Raw genomic sequence first — 17,913 nt, 5'->3', positions numbered from 1 at the left:
TTTGGTGGGTTTACACCAAAAATGATAAATGGTTCATTGTATTTACTGAATATTATCTTAGTTCAGCCTAAATTTCTTGGTGTTGACTATGTGTAGATGTCTGAAGTTGTAAAGGGTTGGGCCAAAGCTATTCTCCAAAATAAAATAGTAGATAGAAAAACTTTTTTCTAGCCAGGTTCTTTATATATTCAGGATCAGGTTAATATTCAATAAGTAATGTATGATGTAGTATATCCATGTTTTTATTGTAACTTTGCCTAAATAAAAAGTTAAACAAAAAACTCCCACATTTTTTCGTATTGCTGAGAGCCAAGTAGTGACTATTTTCTCTTTTGTTCAGAAGAACTCACCTCCCACACCTTTTTTTTCAAGCCACCAGTTTTATTTTAATATAGCCTCCATCTGAAGCTGCAGATAAATGTAATTTCATTGTACTTGTCAAGCCATGAGGTTGTAGTTTGGTGTTCCATCCTGCACAGATAGTACCTCAGCATGTGAACATAGCTGAAATTCATTTTGAGACAACTTGGCATTCGTCCCCTCCAGACATGGATCATTAGGGATTGTACTGCTCAGCCAGTGGACCATTCTGTTACTGACCTGGTGGGGATGATAGGATTTGTCTATGGTTATTAACAAAATACCTCCTAAATGTTGTCTGTCTTCCTCAAAGCTCCCATTGGTACACGGACAACCTATTGCAAATAAAATGCATGGCATGGAGATGAATTGTCTCGTTCCAAGGCTGAAAAACTGCTTCAGAGAGACTGTTTAAATTCCTGTGCTGTGGTGGTTGTGGAGACAAATGAGGTTTTTTATTTAGCTTCTGCAGAGTGGAAATATTGCAGGTGGAAGTACTTGGTAGATTTGGGCTGCCATACTGTCATCCATCTGAAGTGGTACAGATCCATGTCTGGAGGGGACCAACGCCAAGTTGTTTAAAATTGAATTTTAGTCATATTCACTTGCTTAGGCACTACATGTGCTGAATGGAACACCAAACTTCAACTTCATGGCATGCGTGTGTGTCTGTGTGTGCCTTTTTTTTTTTTTTTTTAAAGCAAGGAGCAGTGGTATTGAAGATTTACACTTCCTTAAGGGACGGCAAAATACCATTTTAGCTCAAAAATGTTCATTTGGACTTTGCTTACTATATCATCACTTTGAGGCTGACCTCTACCCACCTAACCTACCTTGTTTGGGTACAGTTGTTGAGAAGGTGGCAGCACAATTCAAAATTTCTGGAGTCCTCTTTTTTTTTTTTTTTTTTTAAATCTGTCAGTTAAGTGTCCGATGTAGCTGTCTAATTGCCTGAGGGTTATGGGCAATTTGTCTTTGTGATAGAAGTTGGATGTTTCTCTCTCTCTCTTTTTTTTCCTTAAAGATCTGTCAGAATCTTAGTTATCATTAACCATTAAGATATTGCCTGACATTAGCAGGGGCCAGTGGGATTGGCGTTGTGTGGCATGGTTATTTGCTATCTAATAGATATGTTGCTGACTTGACTGACTGTAGTGGAGATAGGTCACTGATTTATGGCCTCATCTTTGTCGTTTTACTGTGTGTGTTCTAACTTGCTTGAAGCTTACTAACATAAAATTCTGGTCATTTTTCCCTCCTAAGAAATTAATACACTAACTTCTAAGAAATGGTTAACATGAATATTTTATGGAAATATTCCCTCAGCTTATTTAAACTAGAAAAACTAACTTTGAGGGCAAAGCTCTCTATTTAGTTTTCAAATATATTTAATTCACTTTGAAATATTCTGAAACAATTTAGTTAATGGAAATAGACTGCTGTACTGTACTTTGTCTGATTCTTTCAGGAACATAACAAATCACAATATTTTAACAGAGAATGTCTATCATTTATTTAGGAAAGACTCTGCTTGTTAACTTTGCCTTTAAACTCAACCACTTTGACGTGATTTGAAATAGTGCCAAGCACTTAATTGGTTCCTTGTGACTTCAGTTGAAGTGGTGAGTGCTCAGCACTTCTGAAAGACAGGTCTCTGATCTATTTTGCTTTATTTTGAGTTTTCCTTAAGTGCTGTGAACACCTGGGGAAAGACATGACCCCACAGACATTTGTACCATGTTTCAGGAACAAAATGTATATTGGTACAGCGATAACTAGGCAATTCACAGCAGTTATAGCATGAGTTCTGCTATTTGGATAGTCTCCCACTTCCAATATTTGAAACAGACTGAAAAATACAGCTGTTTCTGTTTTGTACCCAGGGCTCTCACACTTGTATAATGGCTTTGGAAAGCAGGTTGTCTTGAGAGTGCAGTGTTCCTTCTATGTAGTTACATTTACTAAAAATCAATATTTTTGTTAAGGAGGAGCTGAGAGAACTCCGGGAACAACCAACTGATCCTCAAGCCCAGCAAGAAATAATTAACAGCATTGAAGAAGTGTATTTTTCCAATGATTCCTTTGATATTGTGAAGTATGAGTTGGAGGTAAGAAGTCTTCCTCCCCCCCCCCCCCCCAAGTCAGTATTCTAAAAGACATTAATCGATGACATTTATTTTAGTCAATGTTCACCCTTTCATCTTGACTTCAATATTTATTGTGTGACTTATCTTTTTCCTTAACTCAGAATTAAGATTTCTCTGTCATGCTGTGGTTGTATAGGGCCTGATCCAAAGCCCATTGATATCAATGGGAATCTTCCCATTGAATTCAGTGGCTATAGGATCCAGCCCATTGGGCTTCCAAACAGTTTAGAAATCAAATTGTTTATGAAATGGCCCAAATAATCAAAACTGGGAAATTGATTAGATTTGGCAGCAAAACTGTATTTTTGGCTTTATTTTGTTAGTAACCAAAACTAGAATATGTTGCGTGTTGATTCTGCTGTGTGTGTGTGTGTGCGTGCGCGCACATAATCTGTTGAATAGAAGAAAAAGCTTTGAGATTTTGATTATCCATTACTGGATACTCAGCATAATGTAACTCTGACTTTTTATTGTTTATCATTGCCTTACTTTAAATGCAGATTAGATTGTTTCCTAAACGCATTTAATTATATGTACACTTCATCTATATTCATTTTTCATTGGTTTTAATTTTGTCTTCTACATACAGAAGCTTCCTGCAGTTCTTAGTCTTCAAGAAATGGAAGAATACAGAGACAAATTAAAGCAACAACAAGCTGCTGTAAGTAAAACTGTGTCCTCCTTTGTTGAGTGTGTAGAACTTGATGCTACTGCTGTGTTGTGAGCTCCAGTAGTTCTTCCTATATTTATTAAGAATATCTTGACATGGGGCTGAAAATAATCTTGGATCCTTAAAGGTATTAACCCAGTTAAGTTAGCACTAAGTTTTGTGTTTTTTGGTTTTTTTTTATAGTGGAAAATCAAGATCAGTAAAATATGATGGTCAACTTGGCCTCAGGTCTTACCAGTGTACCACTTTTTTCTTCAGCAGTATCGACTTTCCTCATTGGCTATGTTCAGGTCTACCAGTACTTTGAAAGACAAGGAAATGTATGTTGCTTTCAGCACTGTAACTTCTTTAACTTTTTGTTCTTTTGAGGAACTTTTGGTAGTGTAAAAACAGCTTAAACAAAATACAAATCTATTATGTAGCTGCACAGCTATCTTGTTGGCTGTTTATATTTGCAGTTGGTGGTTTGCTATATTTTTACCTTGCCAAATTTTATTCTTTCCCAGTGTGGATGTCTTCTAGTGAACGCTGGTGCACAATTATTGTGGAATGAGACAAATAAAATATGAGAATTGGTGGTAGCTTCCTTTTATGATTATGGGGAAAAAAATCAGTGTAGCTGTTGGATAACCTCACAAGGGTACTTCTTACATTTTCTTGCAATACATTATACACCTTCTGGAATATATTTCCTATCAAAATATTAATTATTGGTTCATTGATCTTTTAAATATGTGTAATTAGATCAGGCATTAACTTCCTGTAACTTTTAGAGTTTATTGGAGTATAGCCATTAGTGAAACTACTATAGGAAGCTTAATCATGTTTTTAAAATGAGTGAAATATTAGGAAGAAAAACACTGATTCTGTAACTAGACTCTTCACAGTACAAAAAAGCCTCAGTCCTTCAACCTTGTGTGTCTTCAAGATTTCTTCTCTTAGAGCTTGGCTTTGAAGTTCTACAGGTATCAGCCTGTTAAACATGTGCCAGCACTTTTCAGTCTTTTCATCCTCAAGAGATGGAAGAATGAGATTCCAAAGGGAACGGGGCTTTTTTTTCTTCACCAAGAAGAAAAGTTTCGCAGTGGACATCTGGTGACAGCATGAAAATCTACTGGAGAACATTCAGGACAGAGAGATGACTTGATGGAGGGGGAACCAGTTGTCTCTGTATCTGCCAAATGCTGACTGTCCACACCATAAGTAAAAGGATTTCTCAACCACAGTGCATACATAAAGGAAAAAGCAAATTGCAAATAAAAATATTTAGTAAACAGCAGAAATATCTTTTCATGATTATTTTCCCCAAGACTGTTGTTTACGTCTTCCTTAATCTGTTTTAAATTTCTTCCTAGCATAGGTGGATATTGTCATTTGGGCAGGGTAGCCTTTCCACTTCTAGATCCTGTTGACAGTAACCATTTGCCATATGGTGAAAGAAATCAATGGGGTGTTTTTGCAGGAGACCTGGGTGATTGGTATAAATTTTATCTTTCTTCTCCCTGTTAAATCTTGTGTGGGATATAATTACCTGGGGCCAAACCAATTTTAAATTGATTCAATAGTGTTAAGAAGACATTAACACATTTTATGTACGTCAGCACCACAGAATTCTGCATCTCATTTTTTGTGTACAATTCTAAAAATATTGTTACACACAGGCTACTTGTCAAGGTTCTTTCCCCACTGGGAAAGATGTGGGGACCTGCATGAAAGACCCCCTAAGATTATTCTTACCAGCTTAGGTTAAAAACTTCCCGAAGGTACAAACTTTGCCTTGTCCTAGAACCCTATGCTGCTACCACCAAGCGTGTTAAACAAAGAACAGGGAAAGAGCCCACTTGGAGACATCTTCCCCCCAAATTATCTCCCCAAGCCCTACACCCCCTTTCCTGGGGAGGGCTTGATTAAAAATCCTCACCAATTTGCATAGGTGAACACAGACCCAAACCCTTGGCTCTTAAGAACAATGAAAAAGCAATCAGGTTCTTAAAAGAAGAATTTCAATTAAAGAAAAAGTAAAAGAATCACCTCCTGTAAAATCAGGATGGTAAATACCTTACAGGGTAATCCGATTCAATTCACAGAGAATCCCTCCAGGCAAAACCTTAAGTTACAAAAAGACACAAAAACAGAAATATACATTCCATTCAGCACAGCGTATTTTACCAGCCATTAAACAAAAGGAAATCTAATGCATTTCTAGCTAGATTACTTACTAACTTAAGAAGTTGTGAAGAGCATTCCTGATCTGTTCCCGGCAAAAACATCACACAGACAGAGCCTTTGTTCCGCCCCCCTCCAGCGTTGAAAGTATCTTGTCTCCTCAATGGTCATTTTGGTCAGGTGCCAGTGAAGTTATTTTAGGTTCTTAATCCTTTACAGGTGAAAGGGTTTTGCCTCTGTCCAGGAGGGATTTTTTAGTTCTGTATACAGAAAGGTGGTTACCCTTCCCTTTATATTTATGACACTACTTTTAAACTGCTCATACAGGACTAGGTCATTTCAGTATATTGACTGACGATACAGCACATCTGATAAATACATCCTTTAAGAAGGTGGATGTACATCACCATTTCCATAACTGTAGATCCTAATTTCAGTGTGTATATCTCTAGTTGACATATATAATTACAGTAGTAGTTTAAAGGTATATTAGTCATTTGCACTGGTGCTTTTTCCTTTTGGAATTTGAATCTTTAACATATACTCTATTGACTTTCTTGTTAATTACAAAATGACCTCTTGATTGTGATAAAACATTGCTTGATATTCCATTTTTTCATTGGGTTTCACCACATGCTTTTGTACAACTGATCTTGGTCATGTTTTCTTAAATTACTTGATGTGGTGGTTCTGTGAGGAACAGGGCTCGGTGATTTATCTTAAATATCTTTTCAGATTCAGCATGTACTTGCAATTGTTCTGTTATGTGATATGGATTCCAGCACACTCAGGGCTCTTTACTGTCTGTATCATATCATCTTAGTGCTTGTATCTTTAATCTGTACAGCAGGAAGTTGGGTCTTACCTGCACATCAGTTTGCTTTTCATTTTAATTAGTAAAGTGCCATATGTAGCCATATTTTCAGTTGGCATCAGAAAAGTGTAGTCATTTATTCAGCTCTATTTTTGAAAAACTGAACTAATTCTTGTTTTTCATACCATGTTGCAATTTCTTTATATTGACTATTGTTCGGAATTGTATTTCTGGCTTCTAAAGTGAAAAGATATTAACAAGAGTTGTGCTAGCTTAGTTGTACTTTTAATAGTGCATTATACAAGATGCCTTTGTATAAAATGCTAATTACCTAATGAAATTACTAAATCAGTTGATATCAGAAGAAGTTGTGATGACTGTGTGAGAGAATATTTAACCTCTTAAAATAGGAGGTATTGTACTACTGGTATTCAGCAACCTTTGAAATTATATGGTCATTCAGTGGAGTGACTGGGCCTTGCTTTCCCTACTCACAACTGAATGTTATCAGTAGTGCTGACTTGTAGAATGGTTGCATAAATGATGATGGACAATCCTGGGATGTATGGCTATTGTTTGTGGGATGTTTATGTAAAAGAGAACAGAAGGTGATAACTTAAATGCATTTCATATGACAGAACAATTGCAAGTAAGTGCTGAATCTGCAAAGATATTTAACTTGAATAGTAAATAAATAAATATATTAAAAAAACCAAAAAGCTTGAGAGGTGGGGGTAGACTCTAGCACAGACTGAGACAGGTGCTTGGCACAGTTGCTCTAGCTATGGGTATTAGAAGTCTTCTGTTTTTAGCACTACAGACAAATTCTGAGGAAGAAATACACTCCTTTCACCCCCAGACCTTACCAATGTGGTGGTGGTTACACTGGTGAATGAAACTCTTGGTAACTGAACCAATAGAATAGCACCAGTGTATCTTTCCTGCTTAAAGGTATGGATCAGTTCAGAACAAGGGTCTGCAAGCATAGGTGCACCCACCATCAGCCAGCTCCCCCTCTCCCCCCCAGCATCTCCCACCCACCGGCAGCCCTGCCGATCAACTCCTCTCACTCCTTCCCAGTGCCTCCTGCCTGCCACGATTAGCTGTTCTGTGGCCTGCAGGAGGCACTGGGGGATGAGGGGGAGGAGTGGGGACAGGGTGCACTCAGGGGAGGGGGTGGAAATGGGCAGGAAGAGGCCGGGTAGGGCCAAGCACCCCCGAGGAAAGGAGGAAGCCGGCACCTGTGTCTGCAAGGTTAGGTGGGAAGGAGAGGCTGGATAGGCAAGAAAAAGTGACTTGCACAGAGGAACTAGGGAAGTTTTTTTTTGTTTTGTTTTGTTTTTAAGTGGGTGGGGAAGTACATCACCAGAATGAACCTGAAGAGAAGAGACAATTGCCAACACTCAAGACCCAGAGATTGACAGAATCTCCCCAGATCAATCTGGATATGATTCTGTACAGACACCTTTTACAAGGGGGCCATAGCAATTGAGGACAATACAATAGTTACCTCTTTTAAATGCCCAGTTTCTGCATTTTGAATGAAAGTACAAGGCAGTGATAGTTACTGTGATGGTACTGTGAGTCCCCCTTGTTGCCCCCTGCTTCCAGTGAGAGGGAGTCTTTTTGTGGTGGCTGGGAGTCAGCTCTCTAACAGTACTACCCTTTCAGCCACTCAAATGCTCTCCTCTTGGCTATGCCAGCCCTTCCTTCATCAGGCAGATTAACAATAGGTGCACCTCAATTCCCAAGTCCCTTTGAATCATTCCCCTGTGATATCCATCCCCTGACATTGGCTATTCACAAAAATTCCAGATCCTCTGCACCTAGAGGTGAAGCGTTCCAAGTTTTGTCATAAACCACCGCTCTTGTAAACCATGTAGCACTTGCGAGCCCTTAAAATAAAACAAAAGTAGGTTATTTAAGGACTAAAGATTTAACTAGAAGTGAAAGTGATAGAAATGATGGGTTACAACACAAAACAAAATAATGAAACCTGAACCTGGGTTTACACATATCAGTAGTCACGTTTTCTATATAATAAAGTAGGCTATCCCTTCAAAATTCGGTCTGTTGCAGAGCTGGCTGGTTTCACAAGAATGAAGGTCCATGAAAGCCCCCTGCCCCCCCCCCCCCCTTTTTTTTTTTTTTTTAGGGATTTACTCCATGAATGGATAGAGTGGCTTCACTCTACACTCTTGTACTTGAAACAGTTGTTTGTTTCAATTCATAGCCAGGGTGATCTCCTGCCTGCTGTTATGTTCCTTGTCACCTCCAACTGCTTTTGGTCATTGGGAATTGCCTGTGATGGTTTTCCATTGACTGTTCTGGGATGTGGCAAGACTAGACAAAAGAACCTTGAATTACCTTGCCAGTTGACTAAGGAGGGGTGACAACTCCTTCTTGCTTGAATGGGTCATCACCAAGATATCTTAGATCCTGGTGTCTAATTTCTACTGCAAGTCCATAAACCATACTTTCAATATAAATGTTATTCCTTAAGTATTACCTATGGGGGGGGGGGGGAAATAGCTCAGTGGTTTGAGCATTGGCCTGCTAAACCCCGGGTTGTGAGTTCAATCCTTGAGGGGGCCATTTAGGGATCTGGGGCACAAATTGGGGATTGGTCCTGCTTTGAGCAGGGGGTTGGACTAGATGACCTCCTGAGGTCCCTTCCAACCCTGATATTCTATGATTCTATGTACATCTTGCAATGACTATGAATCTTGACAATTTATGAGCTTTCTGTAGTTACCTTACAAGTTACTCTTTGTGGATAAATATCCTGTAGAACATTTGTTTAGTGCAGTTAGTCAGGTCTGAGATGAGAATTTGTTGCCAAGAACAGGGTACCCTTTGCCATTTCAAAGGGCTCTCCATTTCACAGATACAAACTGGGAGAGATAAAGAACAAACTGGTAATTCCCTGATCCTGTAAAAGAGAACTACATTGTCAGGCACATGACATACATTCTGCAGGGCAATCAAGGAAGCATATATCTGTATTATGATTGTTGGACTGATTTTTGTGGGTGTATGTGGGGGAATACATAAAGATGTGTGACACTCCTGCACTGCTTGCCCAGATTGCCAGTTGATGGTACCAAAGACATCTTGCCAGACTCTTACTGTCCTTCTTATACTGGTTGTGTTTCAGAAGAATAGGGATTGAGCTGGTATGGCCACTGGAGGATTGCCACAGGAAATGCTGATTGACCAGGGTTCCAGCTTCATATCATGGTTAACAATGCAGGTGTGCAACCTGTTACACATAAAGAACCTCTTCATCTTCATTTCTCCTCAGCAAACAAGATGGATGAGCTGGTTGACTGCTTCAGCCAGACTCTCCTCTGATTCCCATCTCTGGAGAGAAGTGCTTAAGAACAACATAAATCATTCCCTCATTTCAGGTGCTGAGCCTGTCTCTCCTTAAACATCCCTAACCCTTGCTGGAAGAAAACTGTTTTGAACCTGGAAGTGTTACATGATTTTCATAAATTACTGATGGCTTATTTGGTATTTTTTTCATTGTTCACCCTTATGTGTATGTACACTGAAAAGATGTTTGTTTTTTTAAATTCAATATAGGGTGTAATTCTCAGAGTAGAATAGCCCTTCATTTACAATTTAATTCAGAGCAGTGCAAAACAATTTAAAATGCTTATGTTTTGCACACCAACAGAAAACTTAAATTGATTTTGCCATGCACAGGATGATTATAAACTAGCATAAATTATATATAATATGGTAGCTGTATGAAAGGAAAGTTTCCTTTGTAGTTTGTTTAATCTCCAGTGTAGGTGATTAATTTGTAATTGCACACTAATAACATGGAAAACAGAATATATCAGGCTCCAGTGCTCCATATCTTTTCTATTTTTACTCAAGTATGCTCTTTAGCTGGTAAAGGGCTAAAAGGTTAATTTGAAAACATCTACTAATTCCCAAATGAGAGCTGTAAACATACGCCTGTTTTTACTTGCAGGAGAAGTGTGGTCGTTATCTTAGAACGTTTACTTCTTTCTTGGCATGTGTATTTAGTCAATGAATGATTCAGAATGTTAAGAATTACAGAAAATCTTCAGAGTTCTTAATGAAGATCTTTCAGCATAGAGATTGGATACTTCCCAGATACCTCACATGTAATATTGTCCCCTTCAAGGTATCTAAAAAGGTTGCAGACTTGATTCTTGAAAAGCAGCCTGCATATGTTAAGGTAAGATAATAAACTTATGTATTTATATTGTAAATGCCTTCTGTGAATTATTAAATCACACCAGCTAATGTTACTGTAATTCAACTTGATCTGTTTTTCAGGCACAACTGTTGATCATTCATCTTGTCAGTGGGAGAGTGTAGTCTTTAAATTCTTATATTCTGTGGCTGTTTTACTTAAGTCATGTTGATACCCATCATCAGTGCACTTAGATGCTTAAATCAATATAGTAATCCATTCCAAATCAACCCTATTTAAAAAAAAAGGCAAAATCAGTTAAAAGCCCTGTCAAAGAATACTGCTACTACTAATTACCAGAGGAATCAATGAATGTAACAAAAGGGCATTCCATCAGCTCAAACAAGCCTCTGAAGATGAAGCAAACTACTTGGTCAGTGGTTTTAAAAGCTTCCTATAGATCCAACAGATCTAGCATTGACTTTCCAATTGACAATCCAAAAGTAATTGTGTGGTGTGTCCAGTAAGAACTAAATTGTTACACTAAAGTCTAAAACAAGACTGATAGGAATCAAGGACATAAGACTGAGATGTCATGGGAGCTGCTCCAACATCATCATCATAAGATGTTCCAGAAATGGGAGGCTATAGATGAGGTAGCAGCCGGAGGGGGCTTGAGCAGGAGCCTCATTACTGTTTATGAGGAAGGATGGCTTGCACCTTGCTTCCATGAATAAGGCATTAACCATCCTCATCAGTAACAAATTCCAAACTTCCCACTGGTCTTTACCAACTCATGAGAAGTGTCCAACAGAGAAGTAAGTTGGACATGGCACTTCCAAGAGACTTCAATGAGCAAAACGGGGTTAAACCCTAGAGAAGATGATAGCTTTAATGCCCTCTTATTCTGATAGCGCTCTCATGAGATTGGTCAGGTCCGCCAGGATCTGGTTCATCTTTTCTGCAAATCAAAGTGAGGATTCCCCAAAGAAACAAATTAGACCATGAGAGACCAAGGAAACTTGGATTCACCATTTTGCCAATCTAATGTAGATTCTAATGAGGCCCCCATCACAGTAGTGTTGAAATATCCACATTCTGAAGAGTTGCACTGGATGAGGTTTTGCTGAAGCTGAGGGAGAGGACAACTAACCTTCTATTCCCCAGTGTAAGAATAACCCATTCTCAGTCTTTGAGTTAGTGTATTGCCTTTGCTGCTGACACTTCAGCTTTCTTCCTTGTTGCTTCATCATTTGCAAAGCTTCTGTAAACTGTGGTGACTCTTGGGTAAGGCATAAAGAGAATGGGTGTCTAGATTCTAGCCTGTCAATATTTCTTGATAAGACATTGTTATAGTATTACACTGAAGCACTGGTAGAATGTTCAAAGGCTGAGGGCCATAGTCAGTTGGAAGTGTCAGATGAGATAGGTCCATCAGTATCCTAGAGTGAAACATTAAAACAGTTTCTCCATCCTCACAGGAGTATGTCCCTAGCCTGACTTTTCTCTGGAAGAGGAGGCGATCTGACAGTGACAAGTATTGTCTTTTCAGCCCCAAAGTTAAAATCCAGAGAGTGAAACTATAATTACATGTGTTAAGGAAAACTACTATTAATTTATCCCCATCTGACACCTTATATGAAACAGAAGCATTTTCATTTAATAAAAAAATATTTTTTTAAAAAGAGGCTGTTTATGGACAATTGATGCAGACTGGCAAGGAGTTTCTGTTTTGGATCTTGTTTATTTTCTGTACACAGTTTCACTACTACAAACCCTTCCTCATCCATAATTCCATAATGTTCTTCCAATATCTTGTTAATTTTAAAATGGCTGCATTACCAAATGGGGTATTGTGCGCGCACACATCATTAAAAGTAGGCATTCATTTCATATTACAGCAGCCTTTTAATGTGGCTTGAAATAGTACTATGTACGGATTTATACAAGAGTGCACAGTGCTTCAGTGGTTCCAAAGTGGTTCCAAAAATCTATCAGGCCAATAAGAGGCACTTTAAAAACTCCTTAGTTGTGTTAGTCAATAATCCTGTTTAAAAAGTCTGAGCATGTTATCTGCATAGCTAGGGCTCCTCAGGGGCTATTTTTGTCTCTGGATTCAATATCATGACTTTTAAAATAGGGTGTCCTATCCTGCAAATGTCCAAGAAAATCCTATCTGAGGGGCTGAGTGCTTGCATTCCCACTGACTCACTGGGATGTATTTAATAATTGTGTTCCGTACTTCATGATAATACGTCATATTTAGCAGAAAATCCTATCCTTGCTTCCTCATCCTGCACAGGTTCCCCTGGAAGTGAGTGCATTTCCACTACATGGTTGGGAGGAGGTCACAGAGGTGGTATGCATCCCCTGTATAAAGTAGGGTCCTGTTATGTGAGAACTTCCTGTGGGGACTAATGGGGAATAGACCGGGCCAGTGGATTTTCCATTCTGCAGATTCTCTGGTGTGTTCTCCCCTAGAAGAGGGGCACTTTTTACCCCCCCCGCCCCCAAAAAAAAAAAAAAAAAAAAAAGAGGAGGACTGTTGCAGCTTCTGGGTTGAAGTGGCACTGCAGAGCCACTCCATATCTGGTTGAGGGAAGGGAGTACATCTGCCCAGCTTCTCAGTCTGGGTATTGGACTGAGGGTTTTGTCCCTAGGAACCTAATAGCTGCACTCCATCCCAGTCCCTAATCTGTGCAATCTGAGTGTGTCCAAAGGATAAATTTTACTGAATTTAGACAGCCAGAAATATTTCAGTTGAATGCCATCTATTAGATTAGATTTATTATTAAATGCATTTCTGCATGAAAAAGGAAGTCATGACCCCCTGCAAAAGCCTTAGCTATTCAAAGCTTTTTTTAAAGGGGAGATTGTTAGGTACAATGGGAAGCAATCTTTTAATAGAATTTAAGCCATTGCTCAAACCAGGATCTAGTTTCTGACTTTTCTAAACCAAAGATCTTAGTAAGGAAAGAGAAAACTGTTTGTGTGAATGCAATAATATCTCACTTCCATAGTATACCTTTGATTATTTTGAGCAGAAGACGGTGTTAGAATGACCTAGGTTTTAAACTGGATTTAACTAGTAAGTTAGACCAGGTCAGATTTTAAAATTAAATCAGATTTTGTATTGTAGAATTTTAAAGTAGAGGCCATGCCCTTCTCTGTTTGGAAAGTACTTGACACATTTTGAAATACAGTGCTGTCGTGGTGTATGCACACCCTATCTCTCTTTGGGGTAGATCATGGGTGTGGTGTCACCACGGTTACAGTTTACCAGACTGTCCTTGGACTCAAGACTGTGTGGCTCAATGGCCAGAGTCAGTATGGTTGCCCTTGGATTCAGGACTCCACGGCCTAATGGCCAGAGTCAGGGGCCACCACCTGGGGTGGGGGAAAATGATGGCTGGGGTACTGGGCCCTCCCTGCCACCTAGTCAGCAGGGATCCTACTGCAACATGCTGACTTTGCTCCAGTTGGGTTACAACTTGCTCCCCACCTGGGGCCACTTCCTACCCTGTCTTCTGAAGCTGTGGTCCGTAAGTTGACTGGGTCTCTGCTCCTTGGCACAGGCAGGTCCCTGGGACTCCGACTCCAGTTGGTTGGCTGTAGGCAACAGGTCTCCTATCTGGTTCTTGGGATCCCTGTCTCCTGCAGTGGCTCCTGGTTTGGAGCCTCCACCAAGTGTCCTTCCTCCTTGGTGTTCAGCCTAGACTGAACTAGTCTGCTCCCTTTTATACTGGAACAGCAGTTGGAGCATGCCCAGCATGGTCTGGCGGGGGCGGGACTTCCTCTGCCCATAACGTGGCATTAATCCTTGTCTAGTGCACACCCTGTCACAAGTGCAATATACATTTTTAAAATGTTCAGTTTTTCTTGTATATAGGGTGTGTGCAAACCTTTCTGTGACGTATTGCCAAATAATGAGAAACTAATAGCTGTTTAAAATCCCTGGTGATTATTTTTTAAGAGCCCAAAAATATCTTAGGAATTTAAAAAAATAATTTAAAGCTGCATTCCTTGCCCTGAAGAGGTCACAGTCTAAATTCAACAGGTCACAATTACGGGTCATTGCAAAGTGATATGTACTGAATTGCTCGTGAATACCCAAATATTGTGAAACAAAATGTTTTGTACAGCGTATTTGCCTGCTTTGCCAATATCTGGTTTATTAATGCAAATTAAACTTTGTGCGTGTGCCTGAAGCTTTTATCATTCCATTAGGCTGAATTTCATTAATGGCAATAAGAATATTCTTGTGCTAATGTTGCAATATATAAATAAAGCAAAAGTATTTTTATGTTGTTTCCAACTTCAGTAAAAATGGATTCCAAATCTGTTCTGAAGATGCTTGGTTTTTTGTGGGCGACTGTAAAAGTGTTTCTGCAGAACCTCTAAATTGTCTTATTTCCCTTTATGGAAACTCTAACATCACATTATGCCATCAGTGCTTTGGCCTTTACTGATTAGGTGATTGAAATATATTTTAGCTTGAGAAATGTGGGAGTAGATTATAGGTTTATGTAAATTACTTTGAGATTGGTGAGAGCATCTGATTTGTTTTACACAAAATGCATAATATTTGGATGAGTAAATTGAAATATTGCTTCTCTGTAGGAACTTGAACGAGTTACATCTTTACAAACTGGTCTTCAGTTAGCTGCAGTCATTTGCACAAATGGAAGAAGGTATGGTACATACTGAGTGACACACTTGTCTGCTGTTCAGAGATTGAAAGGGAATAAAATGGTTTAAAAACAAAATTACTCTCCCCCCTCCCAAAAAGAAATCCCTTCATTTGCTTTAATATGAACTAATGATTACTTTTATTAGAACTGTATCCTATTTTTGATGTAGGTACTAACACAAAATTACTATTCACTTCCTGTACTTAAGTCCAAAGTGTGAACTGAAAGTTCTGCCTCCTATTGGAATGGACCATTGACCTAAAAACAAACTCCAGATAAAGGATACCTGCACGTTTCTAATTTCTCTTTGGTGTTACTGTAATTGCTGAATTTCACTAGCAGTGGTGGCCATTCAGTGTTTCTAATGTGCATTGAGACCTATCTGTTAGACTATTTGCTGTAAAATTCTTTATTTTGCATATTCGCTAAGACTATTCTGTGCATTGTTAACTTCTACAGGCACCTGAATATTGCAAAGGAAGGTTTTACTCAAGCTAGTTTGGGACTTCTTGCAAATCAAAGAAAACGACAGTTGCTGATTGGACTGCTGAAGTCTCTGAGAACAATAAAAACACTGGTATGTGCAGATTTTTTTAATGGTAAAATATATTTTTCTTAATTATGTAGTTTTCTTATATCTCTTTTTTTTCTGTCAATTTTTAGCAAAGAACTGATGTACGTTTAAGTGAAATGTTGGAGGTAAGTTTACTTCAAACTATTTTATGGTTATTGTAGATGGGAATACGTTTGTTTCCATCCTTTTTATTTCTTCCACTCTTATTTCCTAACACAGAGGACAGTTTAAAAAAAAAAAAGAAAGGAAAAAAAAAAGGGCAAATAAAATGATTTACCAGAAATTTTGCTTTTTAATGTCAGCAATACTGTGTATGGGGCACTAACTGCTAATCTACTGGAAGATGCCTGCTATTCTGTTCAAGGCTCCAGTTCTGCCACTGGATCCACATGGGCAGAGCCTTGTAAACATGTGGATCTGAGGGGTTGAGGCTCTAATTAGTACAATAAGGGTTCTGTTAGGTCTGTCTTGTTTATATGTGTCTATCCTTTCTGACACCAGTGTTTTAAAGCAGGATGTGCTTTTACTGGGAGGACAAACAGAGGGTGAGGTTTATCTGGTTGCATGTTAGCAGATATTTCTAGTACAGGCAAAGGAAAATATATCAGCATGTAACTACCCAAGATTATGTACTGTACAGGCTTGCTACAGAAGCGTCTGTCAGAACACAATGGATAGGAATAGATTGACTATGTGACATTCAGCTGTGTTTTTTACCCCCTTCCCCTGAATAATAGGACAGCCTTGCAGCTGTAAGATCTGCTCCCTCAGTGGGTGGGGGCAGATAGCAGAGTGTGAGGAAGCTCAAGATTCCAGGATGTATGCACGTTTTGAGAGTTCTATTATTTTTTTTTATATCGTTTAACTTGCAACATGGAGAAATTGGGCTTTCAGGAGGGATTTGAATGAGGAGAGGTTCTGGCTTGGTGAACAGAGCTGGGGAGGGCCTTCCATTCAGAGCATGGAGGATTGTTTAGATGAGTGGAAAATGAAAAGAGGGTGTCATTTGTAGAATGGAGTGGGTAAGAGGATTGCAATAGGAGACAGTTGCAGAGAGGCAAGTGCTGCAGTGCCGGGCCAGCTGCGCCTTTGTCCCCTCTCAGGTTTTTCTGAGTGCACCCTGTGAGGTGACAGGCCCTGCACCTTCACCTGTCTTGGCGTGGAATTCTACAGTTCTCTGACTCTCATAGTGGGTCCCCAGAGTAGAGCACTCTGTATAACAACCATGATTGCTCAGCAGGTCTGGCTGGGTTTGGCACCTGCAAATCTTTGCTTTTAGAGATGTGACTGGTGGTGAATACAGTGACGCAACACAGCCTTCCTAAATCAAAACATCATTTAATCTCAACAGTGGGAACAAAGCAAACACACCAGCCTCTGGGGACTGGGCTTTAGTTTGCCTCCTTCAGTCTTTGCCTTTGCTCCCTTCTCCTTCAGGGTCCATTTGTTTTATCCACGGCAAAGTTCTTTGTTTCAATTTTTCCCACCTGGATTATCCCTCCAGTTTTTACAAGCTGTTGAACTCAATATGGGTGGAGGTAAAACTTCAGAGCTAATGGCAGTTTACTTTTAAGTATTGGTTAACTGGGGTATCTGAAGCAATGGTCCACTTTTCCATGTACCTGCATTGGCTCCTGCTTGAATTAACCCCTTATTTTTATTCAGTAAACCTTCACAGCAGGTGTGGAATGTAAAGAATCAGCTATCTGAAATTCCTGCATGGGCCTGCTGAAAAGTCACTGAGCACTTTTTAAATCCTCTTATTCCAAGAAAGGAATTTCTGTCCCCAACAAATATCAGTAAACGTTAGTACAGACACTGAAGCTTTGAAAGGAATTCATTTATCAAAATACGAAGTCTTGCACTCATTACCCTGGCATACCGGGAGAACAAATTACTTGGATTTTCTTTACTCTGGATGCAAGGATATGTGCCCAGCAAGTATAACTGTGATAGAATCAGGTTACCATCTCTGGTGCTCAAGGAGAGTGTTTTGAGCAAAAGATATTTCATAAGCATTACTAAAAGAGGTCAGCCTTGTGAAAGACTATGCTGTATTGCTCCCAAACTTGGAGATTGTTGCCTTGTGGCATTGCAAGAACTGATTATATAACTTAGATTTGTCTGACCTAATGGTATGATCTAACGTGCACATATGACTTGGCAGAATTATTTTATTTGTGAGTTGGAATGTTCCATTGCTTTTGACAATTCTGTTCTTTTCCCCTTAGATTGTCCCGTTTTCATTGTACCAGTGTCTTTGAACCGTATACTTTGTGGTTTTTCTTGTTTTGCATCTCCTCATGCATGTTTTCAT

The 17,913-nt window shown here is 39.2% G+C and overlaps 1 protein-coding gene and 1 long non-coding RNA gene across 10 annotated transcripts in view; one reads left to right on the top strand and one right to left on the bottom strand.

Annotated features, from left to right (window-relative positions):
- The window catches only part of VPS50 (VPS50 subunit of EARP/GARPII complex), a 195,510-nt gene that overhangs the window by 30,262 nt on the left and 147,335 nt on the right, over positions 1 to 17,913 (top strand). For 7 of the 9 annotated variants that reach the window (XR_005224048.1, XM_037890684.2, XM_037890683.2 and 4 more), the window contains 6 exons: positions 2,346 to 2,468; positions 3,097 to 3,168; positions 10,320 to 10,373; positions 14,952 to 15,022; positions 15,482 to 15,599; positions 15,686 to 15,721. Coding sequence is in view for 8 of the 9 variants with exons in the window: in XM_037890684.2 (XP_037746612.1) it covers positions 2,346 to 2,468; positions 3,097 to 3,168; positions 10,320 to 10,373; positions 14,952 to 15,022; positions 15,482 to 15,599; positions 15,686 to 15,721 (474 nt within the window). In the remaining variant the exon portion in view is untranslated. Of the gene's footprint in view, positions 1 to 1,879; positions 1,983 to 2,345; positions 2,469 to 3,096; positions 3,169 to 3,360; positions 3,498 to 10,319; positions 10,374 to 14,951; positions 15,023 to 15,481; positions 15,600 to 15,685; positions 15,722 to 17,913 lie in introns of all 9 variants that reach the window. The other 2 variants (XM_043541197.1, XM_037890686.2) reach the window with 2 other exon arrangements.
- LOC122464736 lies at positions 7,274 to 14,034 on the bottom strand. The gene is made up of 3 exons (XR_006289046.1): positions 13,851 to 14,034; positions 8,913 to 9,051; positions 7,274 to 8,052 (listed from the first exon to the last, which is right to left on the bottom strand). It is a non-coding gene; the product is annotated as an uncharacterized LOC122464736 (long non-coding RNA).

The sequence above is a fragment of the Chelonia mydas genome, chromosome 2, assembly GCF_015237465.2.
Source record: "Chelonia mydas isolate rCheMyd1 chromosome 2, rCheMyd1.pri.v2, whole genome shotgun sequence".
Lineage (NCBI taxonomy): Eukaryota > Metazoa > Chordata > Testudines > Cheloniidae > Chelonia > Chelonia mydas.
The sequence above is the reverse complement of the archived record's forward strand: the minus strand, read 5'-3'. Positions and strand labels throughout refer to the sequence as shown.